This window comes from Doryrhamphus excisus, linkage group LG7 (genome assembly GCF_037039965.1).
Source record: "Doryrhamphus excisus strain RoL-2023G ecotype Guam linkage group LG7, RoL_Dexc_Guam_v1.1, whole genome shotgun sequence".
Lineage (NCBI taxonomy): Eukaryota > Metazoa > Chordata > Actinopteri > Syngnathiformes > Syngnathidae > Doryrhamphus > Doryrhamphus excisus.
The window spans coordinates 14,612,989-14,633,952 of record NC_136363.1 but is presented as its reverse complement, the minus strand read 5'-3'; the positions used below and the strand labels follow the sequence as shown (position 1 = coordinate 14,633,952).

The window sequence follows — 20,964 nt, the reverse complement described above, 5'->3', positions numbered from 1 at the left end:
CTGCCATTTTAGTGCTTGAAAATGTTTCTTAAGACAAATGTGTCAAATTTTCTTAAATGTGCATATTTTTACTGTAGTAAAAAATGTGGGCCGTGGTGGTACTGCAGGTAGGCCAAGTGTGGAATTGAACTTGGTTTACTAATAATAGGTTAATAGGTATATTTAAGCATGAGACAGTAATATTTTTTTGAAAAACGGTGACTGAGTGAAGCCGTGCGACATGAGCAGGGATTTGGTTGACACACAGAAGCACGCCTCCTGGTTGAGCGAATCTTAGTAGTTCCTGCTGAAAGAAAGCTTGCAACATGATGGATGCGGTTAGGGAAACGCCTGTGCAGTCACATCACATGACGTCAGGCTGCTCGTGCTTGTTCTGGTGCTTTTAGCGGCACCGTGAGACCGACCGACCGTCCGGCAGGCAGATGGTGCTTTAGCTCAGCATGACTCAGAAGTTGGTAGAGCTGAGCCTGAGCTTGGAGGACTTGGCTCAGGGCGGGTGCAGCATTTTTCAACAGCATAATCCACCTTGCCAAAGATGAGCTCATAACAAGTCGGCACTGCTTCGCTCTTTCGTTGAAACCTTGGTGCAGATTTCAAGGCACGTTAAAAAGCTGTTTGGCGTGACAAGCATGTCGTAGAACTGCTATGCTAGTCGTCAGTCTTGATCATGGTTGGATTATTGCCCCATCCACACTTGATCATTTTGGAAAGCATCTCACTTTTGAAGAAATAACTTTATACGTTTTTTGTAATGTTATGGCTTTATACTCGAAAATATTGTGGCATTATTGCAACTTGTTTCTCATATTACCACTGTAAAAAAAAATACATTTTTCTACTTCATTCTATTTTTTTCTTTGAATATTATCACTCTTTCTCCTAATATTTTTTCTCTTTTTTTATTTTCTTGAGGAAATGTTTTGAAATGTGCTAATGGCTCATAAAGAAAATAGCTGCGGGCCGCAAATGGCCCCGGTCTGTACTTTGGACACCCGTGCTATAACCTAACAGGCTTTTGGACCCCGTGGCAGACAGGCATGGTGAAAGGTTGTAGCGCAGGGTTTATTTGTACAACACTATCAAAGGCAGGGATGTCCAAAGTGCAGCCATTTGCGGCCCTCGGCTGGCACTTTCTAAAAATGGAATTTACCACTAAACTGAAAAAGTAGCAACGATGACAGCAAAAAATGAACAATCAGCAGTAAAATCCAATCCAACTTGTCCAATATTATGGGCTAAGTCAAATATGTTATTTTGATGTCAACTTCGCTCTTTGCTGTGTGTTTCCCCATTTTGTTTTTATTTATTTTTTTCATTTTCCAAATATTTCAACTTTCAATCATTTTCTTCCTGTGTTATGATTTCATTCCCAGAATATTTTGACTTTAATCCGCCTATTGGAATCCACTGGAATGTAATGGCGCCAGCCAAGTTGTGCCATTTGGCGCCACAGCGAGCCACTACACGCCAATCACATAATCTTTAGCGCCAGCTGGCACCAACTGAAATGACATTATTTTCCCCTCATAATATTACAACATTATTCTTGTCAAATTCAGACTATGTTGACTTTATTCTGACAAAATGTTATTTTATTGAGAATGCGGCGGGCCACTAAAAGGTTTTTGGTTTGTAGCCCATCGTAGGCCAGACTCCTCCCAATCCTCCCAACGAGCACGTCGGTGTGAAGAGTACTTATCTTCGACACGAGCAGAAGTTCCACAACGCACCCGTCATGCACTGTTAGGCTTGCACAGGTTTGCCATCAGGTTCATCTCGTACTACTTTCAACCTCCTTGTTTTACAAGGACTTTACTTCTTGCTCAACCCGTTTTTCCTCTCCCATGGGCAAAAGGAGGCCCCGTCTGAGGGCGGCCACTGGACCGTGAGGACATGACCTGCTTGCACCAAAGATGTTTAATGATTGAAATAAGAACGGTCATGGAATGTGCTAACTGCGTCTTTTTCCAGACCTTGCAGAAAGAGCTCAAGGACGGGGGGGGGGTTGTATATGTATACCAGACTGACTTTACAATAGAAAAATAGCATCCATTCAAACCCATGGAACAAGCAAAGGCTTTTGTCTGTAGGTTTTCAGTGGCAAAAAACATAAAGCAAGAAAAGAGTGCTTGTAGTTTATCCACTTGTACCACGCGTAGTACGATTATAGTATGTGGTGTGAAAAAGTATTTGCCCTCTTCCACGTTTCTTTGTTTGCATGCTTGTCACATTTACAGTAATGTTTCCACAATTGGTGAAAACATGGAAAAGTGGTGAACCTCCCCAGGAGTGGCCGACCGACCAAAATCCCCCCAAGAGGGCAGAGACGACTCATCCGAGAGGTCACGAAAGGCCCCACGACGACATCCAAAGAATGCAGGCCTCCCTTGCCTCGGTTAAGGTCAGTGTTCGTGACTCCACCGTAAGAAAGACACCGGGCAAAAACGGCCTGCATGGCAGAGTTCCAAGACCAAAACCGTGTTGCCAGGAAACATCCTGATCCCCAAGACCTTTGGGAAAATACTCTGTGGTGACTTCAAGCTGAAGCCATAACAGACATGTACTTTAATATGATGTGCATGTTAATTATGCAAAAAAATGTGAACATAGTCAATAAAATAAATGAGTTACCATCGTTAATGTGCGATGTTGGACAGCCCTGTCAATAATACATCTTATGAATATGAATGAATATGGCCCCCGGCTTTGGGTTTATGCACTAAATGAGCCCATTGATTGAATTGACAGGCTGCTTGATTGGGTTCGTTATCGCAAATTAGCATTCATTTGTTGACATCTTCATTCCGGCCTCGACATGCCTTCCGACTTTGCCGTCTGCATGATTAGCTTCCCGAACGCGTTGGCCGTCTGTTCACAGTTCGCAGTCCCGCAGCAACCCGAGGTAGATGCTGGACTGCAGGAAGCGGGGGTAGCAGTCTGTGTCCAGGAGCGAGTAAATGCGTCGCTGTGCACGGGTCAGGGATGCGTGCGAGGGAGCCTGCAGCAGCTGGAGGGTCAGGTCTCTGGTTTTGCTGTCCAGGTTCACCTGGAGGAAGAACCATACTGTATCATTAGAAATAAAAAGTACATTATGTCAATATTGTATCATTAGAAATAAAAAGTACATTATATAAATACTGTATCATTAGAAATAAAAAAATAGAAGTCAAAAGGAAAAAAGATATTAGGGAAAATAATGTAATATGAAAAACAAAATTCATATTAATATCATTAATATTAATTCATAATATTTATATCTCCATCCATCCATCCATTTTCCTCCGCTTATCCGGGTCCGGGTCGCGGGGGCAGCAGTCTTAGTAGGGAAGCCCAGACTTCCCGGTCCCTGGCCACCTCCTCCAGCTCCACCGGGAGGACACCAAGGCGTTCCCAGGCCAGCTGTGAGACATAGTCCCTCCAGCATGTCCTAGGTCTGCCCCGGGGCCTTTTCCCGGCTGGGCATGCCCGGAACACCTCACCAGGGAGGCGTCCGGGAGTCATCCGGACTAGATGCCCGAGCCACCTCAACTGACTCCTCTCGATGTGAAGGAGAAACGGCTCTACTCTGAGCCCCTCCCGGATGGCTGAGCTCCTCACCCTATCTCTTAGGGTGAGTCCAGCTAACCTACGGAGGAAACTCATTTCAGCCGCCTGTATCCGCGATCTCATTCTTTCGGTCATGACCCAAAGCTCATGACCATAGGTGAGGGTGGGAACATAGATCGACCGGTAAATTGAGAGCTTTGCCCTCCGGCTCAGCTCTCTTTTCACCACGACGGTCCGGTACAGCGACCGCATTACTGCCGAGGCTGCACCGATCCGTCTGTCGACCTCACGCTCCCACTTTCCCTCACTCGTGAACAAGACCCCGAGATACTTAAACTCCTCCACCTGGGGCAGGACCTCATTCCCAACCCGGAGGGAGCACTCCACCCTTTTCCGACCATGGCCTCTGATTTGGAGGTACTGAGTCTCATCCCAGAAGCTTCACACTCAGATGCAAACCGTCCCAGTAAACGCTGAAGGTCGCAGCCCGAAGAAGCCATAAGAACCACATCATCTGCAAATAGCAGAGATGAGATTCTAAGGCCCCCGAACTGGACTCCCTCAACACCTTGGCTGCGCCTAGAAATTCTGTCCATGAAAATTGTGAACAGAATCGGTGACAAAGGGCAGCCTTGGCGGAGGCCAACGTTTACCGGAAACAGGCTCGACTTACTACTGGCAATGCGAACCAGACTCCTGCCCCGTTTGTACAAGGACCGGATAGCACGTAGTAACGCGCCACCAATCCCGTACTCCCGGAGCACCCCCCAAAGGACGCCGCGAGGGACACGGTCGAATGCCTTTTCCAGGTCCACAAAGCACATGTAGACTGGTTGGGCAAACTCCCATGCACCCTCAAGCACCCTCATGAGGGTGTAGAGCTGGTCCAGTGTTCCACAACCAGGACGAAAACCGCATTGGACCTCCTGTATCAGAGGTTCGGCCAACGGTCGTACCCTTCTCTCCAGCACCCTGGAATAGACTTTCCCAGGGAGGCTGAGGAGTGTGATCCCCCTGTAGTTGGAACACACCCTCCGGTCACCCTTCTTGAAAAGGGGGACCACCACCCCGGTCTGCCAATCCAAAGGTACTGTTCCCGACTTCCATGCAATGTTGAAGAGACGTGTCAGCCAAGACAGTCCCTCAACATCCAGAGCCTTGAGGAATTCTGGGCGGAACTCGTCCACCCCCGGAGCTTTGCCACTGAGGAGCGTCTTAACGACCCCAGATACCTCAGCCACAGTGATGGCACTGTCCACGTATGTGTCCTCAGACTCTGCTTCCTCTATGGAAGGTATGTCAGTGGGATTGAGAAGGGCCTCAAAGTATTCCTTCCACCGTCCGACTACATCCCCAGTCGAGGTCAGCAGGCCCCCGTCTCCACTGTAAACAGTGTGGACTGGGCACTGCTTCCCTTTTCTGAGGCGCCGGATGGTTTGCCAGAACCTCTTCGAGGCCGACCGAAAGTCATGCCCCATGGCCTCATCGAATTCCTCCCACACCCGAGTTTTTGCCTCGACAACCACCGAAGCCGCAAACCGTTTGGCCTGACGGTACCTGTCAGCTGCTTCCGGAGTCCCACAAGCCATCAAGGCTCGATAGGACTCCTTCTTCAGCTTGACGGCAGCCCTGACCTCTGGTGTCCACCATCGTGTTCGGGGCTTGCCGCCGCGACTGACACCGACCTCCTTGCGGCCGCAGCTCCGCTCAGCTGCCTCAGCAATGGAGGCACGGAATATGGCCCATTCGGACTCAATATCCCGGTCCTCCCCCGGGATGCAGGTGAAGCTCTGCCGGAGGTGAGAGTTGAAGACTCGACGAACGGGAGACTCTGCCAGACGTTCCCAGCACACCCTCACTACTCGTTTGGGCCTACCAGGTCTGTCCAGCATCTTCCCCCGCCATCTAATCCAACTCACCACCAGGTGGTGATCAGTTGACAGCTCAGCCCCTCTCTTCACCCGTGTGTCCAGAACATGTGGACGCAGGTCTGATGATACGACTACAAAGTCGATCATAGACCTGCGGCCTAGGGTGTCCTGGTGCCAAGTACACTTATGGACATCCCTATGTTCGAACATGGTGTAAGTTATGGACAAACTGTGGTTCGCACAGAAGTCCAATAACATCACACCGCACGGGTTCAGATCAGGGAGGCCGTTCCTCCCAATCACGCCCCTCCAGGTCACACTGTCATTGCCCACATGGGCGTTGAAGTCTCCCAGTAGAACGACGGAGTCACCAGCTGGGGTGCTCTCCAGCACCCCTCTCTCTGATGGACTCCAAGAAGGCCGGGTACTCCGAACTGCCATTTGGTGCGTACGCACAAATGACAGTCAGGACCCTTTCCCCAGCCCGAAGGCGTAGGGAAATGACCCTCTCGTTGACCGGGGCTGACTCCAACACAGAGGCACCAAGCCGGGGGGATATTAATAAGCCCACACCAGCTCGCCGCCTCTCCCCTGCAGCAACTCCAGAGTAGAACAAGGTCCAGCCCCTCTCAAGGAGTTTGGTTCCGGAACCCAAACTGTGGGTCGAGGTGAGTCCGACTATGTCTAGTCGGAATGTCTCAACCTCTCGCACAAGTTCAGGTTCCTACCCCACCAGCGAAGTGACATTCCATGTCCCAAGAACCAGATTTGGCCGCCGAAGACCAGGTCGCCTACGCACCCGCCCTTGACCGCCACCCAACACACATTGCACCGGGCCCTTATGCTTGCCCCCGTAGGTGGTGGGTCTACGAGGGGGAGATCCCATGTGGCTTCTTCGGGCTAGGCCCGGCCGGGCTCCACGGGTGAAGGCCCGACCACCAGGCGCTCGCCTGCGAGCCCCTCCCCCGGGCCTGGCTCCAGGGTGAGGCCCCGGTATCCCACTTCCGGGCGAGGTACGGTTCCTCCTCTTGTTTTTAATCATATGGGTCTTCTGAATCACTCTTGGTCTGTCCCGTCACCTCGGACCTGTTTGCCTTGGGACACCCTACCAGGGGCATATAGCCCCAGACAACATAGCTCCTCGGATCACTCGGGCACTCAAACCCCTCCACCACAATAAGGTGGTGATTCACGGAGAGGATTTATATCTCTTATATGAGAATAAAGTCATAATTCCCAGAAAAAAAAGAGTGGGGGGAAAAACAGCTGTAAAAAAATAGTCAAAATATTAAAAGAAAAAGGTAAAATGTTATGATAAGCAACTTTATGAGAATATTAGAATATATTATAATACAATAATATCATTTTAGTAGCTTATTGTTGAAATATTAAAGAAAATTTGTACTTCTTTTGGTTTTTTTTATTGTAATATAAGAAACAATAAAATTGTATTTTACTTGTATTTTATATTACTATGAGGGAAAAAGTTTAACTATTGTGAACTGTTGTGATATGAGAAACAAGAAAATCAACTTGTAATTTTTGAAAATATGGAAGAACAATGTACAGAGATGATTGAAGAAGGAGGTGAAACTATTTAGACAATAAACAGCAAAAATGGTGAGGTTCATCTGAGGGACCTCAGTTAGGGTACGCCTTGGTTAGCACGTTTCATGGTGAAGGGTGACCATGGATGGCAACGTTTAGGCTCAACGTACAATATGGCCCACGTGTTCTACCCCGTGTGATGTAATTTCATTCATTCCATTCCATTCATCTAGAACTGCATGTAGAACTACGAAAAGGACTGGTGACGTAACAAACCTGTGGAGTCTGTCGGACTTTGAAAGCCAACAGAATGGACGGGGTCGGGTCTAGAGGTTCGGCGGTGTTTGTAGCCAAGTGAAAGGCTAAAGCGGGCTAAAGCGGGCTAAAGCAGGCTAAAGCGGGCTAAAGCGGGCTAGTACCTCCCGAGGGGAACCAGGTTGGATGTAGGTGGTGCAGATGTCCTTGGCCCTTCTTTGCAGACTGAAGTTGTTGGACGATTGGCGGTACTGCTCACACGCCAGATAAAACTGGAGATTCTCCTCACTGAATTCGGAGCGGAGGAAGGCCCCGAACACTGAAACTCCGTCTGATAGGAGGAGGAGGAAAGAGTGGATTAGTCACGTAACAAAATACACGTGTACACCCAAGTAACCCTCATCTCTGACGTGACGAGCTGCACTTAAAAGTGCTGACACGGCGCCCCGATGTTTGTGTGTTTCTCATTCTACAACTTTAAATCTTTAATATTTCTATGCTAAGATGATGCTATTTTTATTATTTTTTATGATTTAATTAGGTTTTTTTCTCTTTTGACTATCAATTTTAGACTTCAACACACATTTGATAGAACGTTGGGTATGAAGCCCTTTGTAGCAGCGACGGCACATTCCCTTGTTGAAGGAGTCTAATATGGACTAATATGGACTATGGAAAAAATATTAATGATGAGGTGATGATAATTAATGAGAGGGTTAGCGAGTTTTATTTGCAACAGAACTCACACACGTAAATATCCAGTCGGACTTGTTGTGGAAGGTTGGATGTGTGCCAATAAGAAGCCCGCTCAAAGAAAAAATTGGACTATTTATGGACCTGACAAACGCATTCCATAAACATCTTCCATCACGCAACATCTCCATGATCATGTCCATCGATATTGACAACTCTACCAGGGGTGTGGAAAAATACACAATTTACGCAAAAACACAACAATCAGCAGTAAATACACAGGAAAAATAACATTCATTTTCTATCTCGTATCTCCACCAGGGTGGCGGGCGTGCTGGAGCCTATCCCATGCAAGGTTAATTAGCCACTCCAAATTGTCCATAGGTATGAATGTGAGTGAATGGTTGTTTGTCTATATGTGACCTGTGATTGGCTGGCCACCAGTCCAGGGTGTACAGCTGGGATAGGCTCCAGCACCCCCCGCGACCCTTGTGAGGAAAAAGCGGTAGAAAATGAATGAATGAATGATTTACAGACAGGCATCCACCGGGCAGCTTTGTGCTGCCGGAGGACCCTGCAACACACGCAGTTGCGGTACCCCTCCCACAATGTAAAAGTGGTGAATCACAACAAGGGAATGTTTTCAACTTTTAATTATTTTAATTAGTTTAATAGTTAAACTTAATTGAATTATTGCCACCTAGAAAAAAAAACATATCGGACGATCCCTATTTCACATTATTTTCAAATGAACTATTTTGCTCCCAGTATCGATCCCTGCGGGACGCCAGATAGCCATGCGTAAGATAGAGTGATTGAAATAAAGGCTCTCCTGTCATTCTGTGTGGAAGTGGTAAGTTTTTGGCTTCTTTGTCGTCCTTCCCACTCCATTTGAAAGCCTTAAGTTGAGAATAAGTAAACTGGAGAGACAAACTAGTTGGTCAAGTCTATGTAGTGATCGATCCCGTGGTCTGCACATGTCATGTAAACAAAGAATAATAGGATTGTAAACGTGATTATGGGGCGTTACCTCATGTCTCCATGGCTCTAATTATGTTGAAAAGCATATATAGAAAGTACTAAACGCCTTTTCTATGTTCTAATGATGAAAATATTCACTCATTTGCTACCAAAGACGCATTTCTTTAAGTATATTACGTTATATTACCTGAACTTTTGCTTTTTTTCATCTGTCAGAAAAGAAAAAAATGTGTCAAAGTGAAGATTATCTTTTCACTTAAAGCTAGTTTTCTCCCTTTTCCTGTCAGGAACTGATATTTTCCTGAAACCGATGAAAGACCAGAGTCTAGTCTTCCTTTTTGTAGCTCACCACAGAATGGTCTAAAATGGCTGCCACCAAAAGTGTTGAATTTGTGGATCGGGATTGAATGAGTTCAAACCGCCGAGCTGCTGCCACAACCGGAGGTTCCGATGGCACCGGAACGCCAACCCCGGAGTCGACCGTGGTTTCCCGCCCGGGAAGCCCAGACTCCATTGCAAATTTTCTCCAGCTGGACGGCGCAGGATATATATATATATATATATATATATATATATATATATATATATATATATATATATATATATATATATATATATATATATACAGTGAAGAAAATAAGTATTTGAACACCCTGCTATTTTGCTATTTCTCCCACTTAGAAATCATGGAGGGGTCTGAAATTTTCATCGTAGGTGCATGTCCACTGTGAGAGAGATAAACTAAAAAGAAAATTCCAGAAATCACAATGCAGGATTTTTTAACAATTTATTTGTGTGATACAGCTGCTAATAAGTATTTGAACACCTGTGTATCATCTAGAATTCTGACCCTGAAAGACCTGTTAGTCTGCCCATTAGAAGTCCACCTGCACTCCATGTATCATCCTGAATCAGATGCACCTGTTTGAGGTCGTTAGCTGCATAAAGACACCTGTCCACCCCATACAATCAGTAAGACTTTAACTTGTAACATGGCGAAGACCAAAGAGCTGTCCAAAGACACCAGAGACAAAATTGTACACCTCCACAAGGCTGGAAAGGGCTACGGAGCAATTACCAAGCAGCTTGGTGAAAAAAGGTCCACTGTTGGAGCTATCATTAGAAAATGGAAGAAGCTAAACATGACGGTCAATCTCAATCGGAGTGGAGCCCCATGCAAGATATCACCTCGTGGGGTCTCAATGATTCTAAGAAAGGTGAGGAATCAGCCCAGAACTACACGACAGGACTTGGTCAATGACCTGAAAAGAGCTGGGACCACCGTTTCCAAGGTTACTGTAGGTAATACACTAAGACGTCATGATGTGAAATCATGCATGGCACGAAAGGTTCCCCTGCTTAAACCAGCACATGTCAAGGCCCGTCTTAAGTTTGCATATGACCATTTGGATGATACAGAGGAGTCATGGGAGAAAGTTTTATGGTCAGATGAGACCAAAATAGAACTTTTTGGTCATAATTCCAATAAGCGTGTTTGGAGGAAGAAGAATGAAGAGTACAATCCGAAGAACACCATCCCTACTGTGAAGCATGGGGGTGGTAGCATCATGCTTTGGGGGTGTTTTTCTGCACATGGGACAGGACGAGTGCACTGCATTAAAGAGAGGATGACTGGGGCCGTGTATTGTGAGATTTTGGGGAACAACCTCCTTCCCTCTGTCAGAGCATTGAAGATGGGTCGTGGCTGGGTCTTCCAACATGACAACGACCCGAAGCACACAGCCAGGAAAACCAAGGAGTGGCTCCGTAAGAAGCATATCAAGGTTCTAGCATGGCCCAGCCAGTCTCCAGACCTGAACCCAATCGAAAATCTTTGGAGGGAGCTCAAACTCCGTGTTTCTCAGCGACAGCCCAGAAACCTGACTGATCTAGAGAAGATCTGTGTGGAGGAGTGGGCCAAGATCCCTCCTGCAGTGTGTGCAAACCTGGTGAAAAACTACAGGAAACGTTTGACCTCTGTAATAGCAAACAAAGGCTACTGTACCAAATATTAACATTCATTTTCTCAGGTGTTCAAATACTTATTTGCAGCTGTATCACACAAATAAATTGTTAAAAAATCATGCATTGTGATTTCTGGATTTTTCTTTTTAGTTTATCTCTCTCACAGTGGACATGCACCTACGATGAAAATTTCAGACCCCTCCATGATTTCTAAGTGGGAGAAATAGCAAAATAGCAGGGTGTTCAAATACTTATTTTCTTCACTGTATATATATATATATATTACCCTGGCCCTGGAAGTGGCTTTGGTAAATCCCGTCACAGGGGAAGGGACCACCAAGTTCCCGATAAAATCCATTTATCCCACAGCGATAAAGAATGGACCAATCTCTTGGATAAAACAGTTATTATAAAGTCTATGAGGGAAAGGAAAGATCATTAAAAGTAACAAATCCAAATGCTGGGAGTACCAGGTGATAGTTGGTGTTCTCCCAGGGGGTACGGGACAAGCCCCCTCTGTACTCTTAAGTCTTAAGTCTGGACTCATAAGTCATAACCAGGCGACAAAGCAACGTTGTGTAATTAACCTTGGTAATTAATATACCAAATAGCAAAAAGTAGACAATCCAATTCTACTAACGTCTCGTAGCTCCCCAGCACGTCCCAGGGTTCCGGGTGTCCCATTAGACCTTGGTGGTGCTGCACTAGTATGCTCCCCTTTTAGCGATGCACTCAGATGGGCTTCAACAGACGGTGAGACCTCCCTCTTGGAGCCTCCATCGGCCCCATCCTCCTGGGGGGCTCGGCATGGAGCCTTGTAAGGTCAGCTTCTTCCGTCCTGACCAAACTTTCGAAACCGTCAGTAATATCGCCGTCGACCTTCCTCTTCTGTGGTTAGCACTTCCTTTTTCTGAAGGCCTTGATACTTCTTCTGTGCTGCTACCACAGCAAACGCAGACTTGCTGACGGTTACTAACACAACCATGGGTTGAACACCCATCCCCCCACGGCCGTAGCTACGTCTTCCACCACTCTGTCCACCACGACCCCAAAGGCACGGCCAATAGCAGTACCGGCTACCTGGTACCAGGACGTGGTTATGCACGTGGCGCCGACACGTCCCAACAGACGCTCTTGACTACCTTCCATGAACTATTGCTCGTACAAACTATTCCCATGTCACTTCTTTCACTGTCTCTGGTGGACCCTGGTGGACTGTATCACAGCGATTAGTTCCACTTAACTCCCACCGTTTCCCCATGACCGGGACTGACCCTAGGCAGGTGCTACCAATCCAACGATGACAGCCTCTGGACGACCTCATGAGCAGATGCTTTTAAAGGTCAAAGTAGGCCTCGCTACTGCAGGACTGCTGATAGTCCGACACCCCAAAACGTTGACTCTGTGGAATCACGATTGAATCTAAGAAATAACTGGCAAAAACAGGAAGTGATGACCTCACTGCCACAGCGGCTTTGGGAATGATCATGTCTTCTGTGAAGGTAAACGTACGTAAATCAACCGATGACGACGGAGCCGACTTCCACTTCCTGTTTTCCGTGTATTGGCAAGCTGATAAGAAGGATTTTTGTGACACATGAATGTGTATTAAGGGCGACACGGCGGTCTAGTGGTTAGTGCGCAGACCTCACAGCGAGGAGACCAGGGTTCAATTCCACCCTCGGCCATCTCTGTGTGGAGTTTGCATGTTCTCCCCGTGCATGCGTGGGTTTTTTCCGGGTACTCCGGTTTCCTCCCACATTCCAAAAACATGCTAGGTTAATTGGCCACTCCAAATTGTCCATAGGTATGAATGTGAGTGTGAATGGTTGTTTGTCTATATGTGCCCTGGGATTGGCTGGCCACCAGTCCAGGGTGTACCCCGCCTCTTGCTCAAAATCAGCTGGGATAGGCTCCAGCACCCTCTCGTGAGGAAAAGCGGTAGAAAATGATTGAATGAACCCAAAAGCATGCTCAGTTTGGTGTACACTAACCAAGGTTCACTGTGACTAAGGATGTCAGTTTGCCGATATTAATCGGACGATATTGGCATAAAAATGAGATTGGTTGATATCGGTGGGTTTTTCTGGGCTCGGGATTGATTTACTGATAGTGATACTAAAGGGGGGGGGGGCGGTATACTTCTCCTCTAGTATGCCATTAGTTGGTTTTACTATGATGACAGAATAATTTTATGTTTCAGAGGCAGGGATCAGGGGTGTCCAAACTGTAGCCTGGGGCCATTAGAAGCCCAGGCTGCCACCAGAGGGGCTATCGGACAGAGCAGTGATTTATAGCCATGTGTGTGTTTACTATCCGTGCTATTCATAGACCCAGCAAAGCCATTCGGGGCGGGGGGGGGAGTCCTGCAGCTCGTCCCGCTTTACTGCAAGGCACACAGTAACCAATGACGTCAGCAACGTCCGTCGTCGTATGAAAAGCACAACTAATTCACGCTTACCTACGACTACCAGGATTTTATGACTTCAGCCTGTCAATCACTCGGAAACGGCATCCCGGGTGGCCTGCAAGCTGAGCTTCCAGAGGGAGAGATCTGGCCACGTTTCCGTGTAGACCAGAAAACCGCGGCTTTTTGAAAACCATGTCATGTGACCACAAGCAAGCTGCTGACAAGCCAATACATAAAGTCGAATATTTCGGTTCAGTTTATCAGTGTCCTAGCCGCATTTATTTTATTTTATGTAAGTCACAGAGCAAAAGCACTTGCATGCAGGTAGCAGGGTCGCTAATTAGCCCTTTCCCACCACAATTAGTGGCCACATTGGGCTACGCGTGCTGTAGAAAACCGCTAAACGCTAAAATGCTAAAGCTACTTACCATTGAGAGACGTGACCTCTTTTCTTGAGAAACTTGTCCCGTCTCTACTTCCGATGGGATTCCGGATCCAACACATATGGCTGGATGTTAAAAGCCGCCATTTTAAAAAGATTTACATTTATTATCGACTCCTATGAAGTGTTTGTCCGCACGCGGGGTGGAATACTTTGAAACAAATTGTTTTTGCGGGAACCACCAAATCCAAAGAAATCCAGCTGAATAGGTGCAGATTCAGGAAGAGCTAGAAAGCTTTGTGAGCCGGGAGTCCACAACTCCATCCAAATCTTGGCGTGTATTTCGACTTTTGAGAATGGTCTTTATTGGAGCGTGTCGTTGCAGTTTGATGTCGTGCATCGGGGACGCGTGACGATGCGGTACGGGCGCACACGCATCCCAGAACCAGAAGAAAAAGTGCAGCTAGCTGATCAAGCCATGTGGTATGAGCCTTTAAAAGCGCGTGTGCGTGTGAAAAGAGGGCGTGGTGGTGTGATCATGTGATCGTGTGATCACGTGACTTGCGAGTGAGTGCAGGCTCACACTGACTGGCCAGCAGGGAGTCCAGGGACTTGGCCCATCTGTCCAGTTCCTCTCGGCTTATGGTGCGCTTCTTGCCGAGGCCCACCTGGCTCCACTGACGCATGAAGTGCAGACGTGACCTCCTCTCTTTGGCACTGGGGACCACCAACACATCAGACGTGACGTCAGATCTCAGCTTATCGTACTATTCATATCATCTTCCAAACAACCGTGAGTCACGCTCTAAAAATGCTGGCTGAGCCTTCGCTCCGTGGGCGGTTGACGTAAATATCCTCCGTCAGGTGCAGACACATACCTGGCCGCTCTTCAACCTCATGTAACGCACACACACACACACACCATCCTCACCTGTCTTTGTGTTCCGTGGTTGCCAGGTTGGAGTTTGAGGAATGAGGACTCTGAAAGACAAACCACAACATTCACAGGGAATCCTAAAACCCCCTTTTAGTCTTACTGTCAGTACTATTCCATGTTTTACACCGGAATCGTACTCAGCCGCTGTCTTGAAAATGAAATGAAAATAAGCTTTTAGCAAATATCAACGCTATTTTATGATATAGCATTCATTCATTCATTTTCTACCGCTTTTTCCTCACGAGGGTCGGGGGTGCTGGAGCCTATCCCAGCTGTCTTGGGGTGAGAGGTGGGGTCCACCCTGGACTGGTGGCCAGCCAATCACAGGGCACATATAGACAACAACCATTCACACTCACATTCATACCTATGGACAATTTGGAGTGGCTAATTAACCTAGCATGTTTTTGGAATGTGGGAGGAAACCGGAGTACCCGGAGAAAAGCCACGCATGCACGGGGAGAACATGCAAACTCCACACAGAGAGTGGAATCGAACTCGGGTCTCCTAGCTGTGAGGTCTGCGCATGGGCAGCACGGCGGTCGAGTGGTTAGCACGCAGACCTCACAGCTAGGAGACCAGGGTTCAATTCCACCCTCGGTCATCTCTGTGTGGAGTTTGCATGTTCTCTCCGTGCATGCGTGGCTTTTCTCCAGGTACTCCGGTTTCCTCCCACATTCCAAAAACATAGGTATGAATGTGAGTGTGAATGGTTGTTTGTCTATATGTGCCCTGGGATTGGCTGGCCACGAGTCCAGGGTGGGATAGGCTCCAGCAACGGCGTGACCCTCGTGAGGATAAGCAGTAGAATGTCAATGTGCGCACTTCCACGTCGCTCTTTTGAGTGCGTAAGTACGGTAGAATGCAATGCACTCAGTCCACAATGCCACAGAGTGATTGACAGTCAGTAGTCACCATCTTGGCTACTTAGCGGAGGGGGCGGGACTAACCCTAAAGTCAGTGCTTGGCCGTTCATCATTAAAAAGGAGAGAAGAAGAACAGCACACTGCCCTCTAAGCTAAGCTAACACAGCGTATGAACGCTGTTTGCGTGGCCCATTAAGAATTGCATTGTGGGAAGGTGAGTGTTGTAGCCTTCTGCTTCCTGATTGGCTGTAGACCGTTGACTCGAGTCGTACTATAAACAACATACATACAATATTAATGCATACAATAATACAGACATAGCCAAATTTCTAATCAAATGTGAACTTTGAAAGTATTTTTGAACAAGAGAGAGATGAGAAAATGCCATATTCATGACCATAAAACATATAATCATTGTAAAAAATGACGTTGGCTACTTCACTTATTAGTACTTATTACTACTCACTATTACTACTTATCATTTTGGGAACCCGTCCCCCCTCCATAAATGAGGGAACACTGTATTCCAATGTAACTTGTATGCAAATTCTAAATAAACGGGTGAGCGGTATGAAGTTATTGACATGCAAATATGAATTGTATGGCATCGATAGAAATCTGATGAAGGCTGCAGATGGAAATGTTGACCTAATGCGACCTATGACCTAATGTGACCTATGACCTAATGCGACCTATGACCTAATGTGACCTAGGACCTAATGCGACCTATGACCTAATGCGACCTATGACCTAATGTGACCTGTGACCTAATGCGACCTGTGACCTAATGTAACCTATGACCTAATGCGACCTATGACCTAATGTGACCGACCTATGACCTAATGTGACCTATGACCTAATGCGACCTATGACCTAATGTGACCGACCTATGACCTAATGCGACCTATGACCTCATGTTACCGACCTATGACCTAATGCGACCTATGACCTAATGCGACCTATGACCTAATGTGACCTATGACCTAATGCGACCTATGACCTAATGTGACCGACCTATGACCTAATGTGACCTATGACCTAATGCGACCTATGACCTAATGTGACCGACCTATGACCTAATGCGACCGACCTATGACCTAATGCGACCTATGACCTAATGCGACCTATGACCTAATGCGACCTATGACCTAATGCGACCTATGACCTAATGCGACCTACTCTACCTGGACAAAGAGGCTCTTGAGGTGCAGTTTCGCAGCTGCCAGTTTGGCCCGATGCTGATGCCGCTGCTGGGATTTGAAGAAGGAGGAGGGAGATGAAGGAGATGAAGGAGATGAAGGAGGCGGGTCGTCTCTTTCCACGCTCTCCGTGCTTCCCTTGGCCGCCGGGGCCAACTGGCTGTCACTGTAGGCCCTGTAGCCTTCATTGAAGCTGCACACCTCCAGATAGATCTTCTCCTGTTTCCCCAGCTCTCTCAGGTTCTCCACGCTGACACTCTGCTCCTTCATCAGTGGCTTCTTCACGGGTTTGCAAGGGCCGGGCTCCTGGATCACCGGAGGCTCCATGGCAGTCCTCCTGTCTGCCTCATCCTCCGCAACGTGTGGCGTGTATGTGCCCGATTCCCGCTGGGTGTCACACTCCGGCCTCTTGAGTGCCACCTTTCTCCAAGAGAAAAAGTCCAGATCCAGGAGGGATCCCTCGGAGCTGAATCTACGCATGGTGGCCGCACACCAGATGATTGGGAAAGGCTTGTGAGAGGTAGGAGGTGCTGGAAAGAAAGGAGAATTGAGTTACTGCGAGGTTCAGTTTGGGGAAGTGGCCAAAATGGGACAGTGACTCACAGAAAACGTTGCTTCATATTAGCAAACGTGGAATTATTCACTTCATGGTGTCACTGCTGGACATTTCATTCAAGGTATACGCACGCTAATCCCTCCCTGGTGGTCGTTCATGCCTCCACCCCGTCGTGACTTCTTTTTGTTTGTCACACTAAAATGCGTTTTTTAAATGACATTTTCGGGGAGAAAAAAATCCAAAGCTACTGTACACGGCCCTTTGTGAAAAAGTGATTGCCCCCGTTGGGCCACCCTGAGCAGCAACAACTGCAATCAAGCCTTTGTGATAACTTGCAATGAGTCTCTTCTGCAGAACTGTTGTCATTGGGCCACATCGGAGGCTTTTCCAGCATCAGGCCACAGCATCTCAATAGGATTCAGCTCAGGACTTGGACTAGGACTTCATTCAGTTTTTCCTCAGCCATTCAGAAGTGGACTTGCTGCTGCGTTTCGGATCATTGTCCTGCTGTAGAACCCGCACTGGTTTCAGTTGGAGGTCACCAACAGATGGGCGGACATTCTCCTTCAGCAGAATTCATGCTTCCAGGCCCTCAAGCAGCAAAACCGCCCCAGACCATCACACTACCTCCACCATATTTTTGCTATGATCATGATATTTTCTGGCAAACTTGAGACAAGCCTGAATGTTCTTCTTGTTCAGCAGTGGTTTTGGTCTTGGAACTCTGCCGTGCAGGTGGAGTCATGAACCTTAACTGGGGCAAGTGAGACCTGCAGTTCTTTGGATGATGTTGTGGGGTCTTTTGTGACCTCTTGGATGAGTCGTCACCGCACTCTTGGGGTCATTTTAGTTGGCCGGACACTCCTGGGAATGTTCACCACTGTTCCATGTTTTCTACATTTGTGGGTAATTGCTCTCACTGTGGTTTGCTGGAGTCCCAAAGCTGTAGAAATGGCTTTATAGATTTCAATTAAACGCAGGGGGGGGCAATCGCTATTTTATACAGTGGATTTTTTCCCCTACCTTCAAAATAAAAAATTTGTGTTCAGTTGTTTGTTTGATCATTAATATTATTATTAATGATTAATATTTAAGTGTGACAAACATTCAAAAATACAAGAAATCTGTACACTTTTTCACACCACTCTAAGGGAATTTCTGCAAAGTAGGATTCCTTATTTAGAAATGGAATATTATGGGAAAAAGTGTAGTCATTTAGTAGCCTGTGGATTTTATATGGCCATTCAGCACAGCCTTAAAAACTTAAATAAATGTAATGTTTAAGAAAATAAGAAAATAAAACTGGGAAATGGGGTGGGGGGGGCACTAATTTAGTGGCCTGTGGTCTTTTTTTATATTGGCCCTCAACGCATTCTAAAAAAAAACATAATAAAAAACAAAACAGCAGAAATGGAAAAAGAGCATAAATTTCACGAGTATAAAATTAAGAGACAAACGTTGTAATTTGCGAGATAAAAGTCATAATATTATGAGAGTAAATTTGTGATATGAGGAAAAAATGTCATTTGTAAAGCATTGAGATGAAATGAAAGAAAAAGGTCGTACTATGATGGGAAACAAGCAAACCAGAGAATAAAGTTGCAATTTTCAGATTTTTTCAGAAAGCGTTAATGTTGTGAGAATAAAGTCAAAATATTATGGGAATAAAGTTTTTAATAATTAATATTTATTTTTTTAATACATAATATTCAGGGATTATAATGCAGTCTACAAGAAGAACGTTTAAAAAAATTGAAAAATTTGCAAGAATACGCTTTGTCACCTATAACACAAAGTTTTACATTTATTGAACTTTTTAGCTATATGTAACTTCTGAAGGCTTACAAAATGTAATGCTTTCATTTTTCAGTGTGGGGCCCTCGGTTAAAAGGTTTAGGCACCCCTGCTGTCAGTAAAGAAAAGCATTTTTCTATAGGATTCATATTCAGGAGTGCAAATAGCAACATATATTTATGGTTTAAATACATGCAAAACGCCATCCATCAAGTAACTATTAAATGTCACCTCTTCGTCTGGGTGCTTTAGGCTCTTTCCATTCCAGATCTTCCAAATTCCTGTTGCTCTCAGGGCTCAACAAGTGTGTGAACGGAAGCTCAGAGTCCAAATCCAAGGGACTTTAGTGCCGCCCAGGGCCCCTTCAATGCGAGCAGCGGCTGCCGTCGGCGGGGAGCTCAGGCGGGGACATTAGACTCTCCTCCTTCCGAAAGATGCCGCCAGATGTTCCCCGAGGAGAACCGCGCAGCGAAAAGTTCCGCAAAGTTGTATTTTCCGGTGACACTTGGAACAGACCTCCTCCTCCTCCTCCTCCTCCTCCTCCTCCTCACGACTGCCGCCACACCTTCACGCCTGTCTCGACTTGTCCACGGGGACACGCGCACACGCACACACACGTAATGACAACTTCTAAGTCGTAAACAAAGAAAACGTCAATAATGTTAATAATTCACTCATCTTTTACTATTTCGCGTTTCGATTATAATTTGTCAAACGAATACATGCGCAATTTTGCGAGATCAACGAGGCATGTTATCGTTAATGTTAAGACGCTCAGGCATGAAACGGACGCCTCTGGTGACGTCATTGGGTCCATGACGTCACTGTGTTATTTCAGGAAGTCAAAACTCTTTCGATTTGACTAACCCGCATTTCTCGTCACAAGGCTCATTTTGTAAAATAGAAGAGGAATCAATAAGGCACTTATTCTACGAATGTGCCATTTCTCAAACATGTTGGACCGAAGTTTCTATTTGACTTTTTATGTCTTTTAATAAACGTCTTGACATCAAAATGGAAATGGTCTTGTTTCTACAATGTAACCTTCGTAAAGATTTACAGAATACTGTGAAATGTATTTGTTTATTAGGAAAATTCCATATTCACAAATCCAGAGTGATGTTATGTAAGCCAAATATTCACCGTTTTTTTTCTTTTCTGAACTGAAAATATGATATGAATCACTGAAACTGATATTCAAAAACAGAAAAGCACTGAAAACCTTTCATACATTGGAGAACGTTCTAAAACAATTTAGATGGAGAACAAACTTAAGTGACATGTTTTCTATTTTTATTTTGTTGTTCTTATTTTCAAGCAATATCCCTCGCACATTCCTTTCTTTGTTATTTTTTTAATTTATGTTGATATTGTTCTGTAGAATTGCACTTTTATGTTCCTGTAATTCTGCTTATATTGTTATTGTTTTGTACAATTGAAGCTTATAATAAAATATTTAAAAAAAACAAAAACAACAAAAATTTGACGAATCCGCATTATCACAATAAGTGTTGGGTTTTAAATCGCGTTAATAACAGTCGATTGTTTTATTTATAGCCAGCTCTAATCATAAGCTAATGTACAACTCGTCACCTGCCGGGCTCATAATAACAATAACAAGGTTTTCAAGATGCCTGTATGCTAGAATTTAAATACACTATTCTGAAAGACTTTGTACCGTGGTGAAGTTAGTTTTACGTTGGACGTTGGATATTCGCCTCCGTAGAAACGGCGGTCGTTCCCCTCACTGTGCCGGGCTGCTCTCTCCTGCTGCGGGGAGCTCACACGGAAGTCCCGCCCTCTGAACTGCTTGTTCGGACTAGGGACCGTCAATAAATTTCCATTCATTTCTATTCCATTGAAGAGTGTTTGCTTAAAAAAAAAAAAAAAATCACACCATAAATTGATCCATAAAGGTGTTAAATAATTAGTCATACCCTAAAAACATTTGGAACGCCGGT

At 45.8% G+C, this 20,964-nt stretch overlaps 1 protein-coding gene across 2 annotated transcripts; it reads right to left on the bottom strand.

The window, feature by feature from the left end:
- Positions 1–2,542: 2,542 nt before the first annotated feature.
- On the bottom strand, positions 2,543–19,555 carry LOC131102028 (regulator of G-protein signaling 18). 2 transcript variants are annotated; one of them, XM_058047494.2, is made up of 6 exons: positions 19,235–19,555; positions 16,639–17,183; positions 14,583–14,632; positions 14,241–14,368; positions 7,385–7,551; positions 2,543–3,046 (listed from the first exon to the last, which is right to left on the bottom strand). In XM_058047494.2, exons 2-6 carry the CDS (start codon positions 17,131–17,133, stop codon positions 2,873–2,875), a joined length of 1,014 nt encoding a protein of 337 aa, XP_057903477.2. In that variant the 5' UTR covers positions 17,134–17,183; positions 19,235–19,555; the 3' UTR covers positions 2,543–2,872. The 2 variants fall into 2 exon arrangements, with proteins under 2 accessions (XP_057903477.2, XP_057903476.2); XM_058047493.2 differs by having other exon boundaries at positions 14,235–14,368; positions 19,235–19,551.
- Between the last annotated feature and the right edge of the window lie 1,409 nt (positions 19,556–20,964).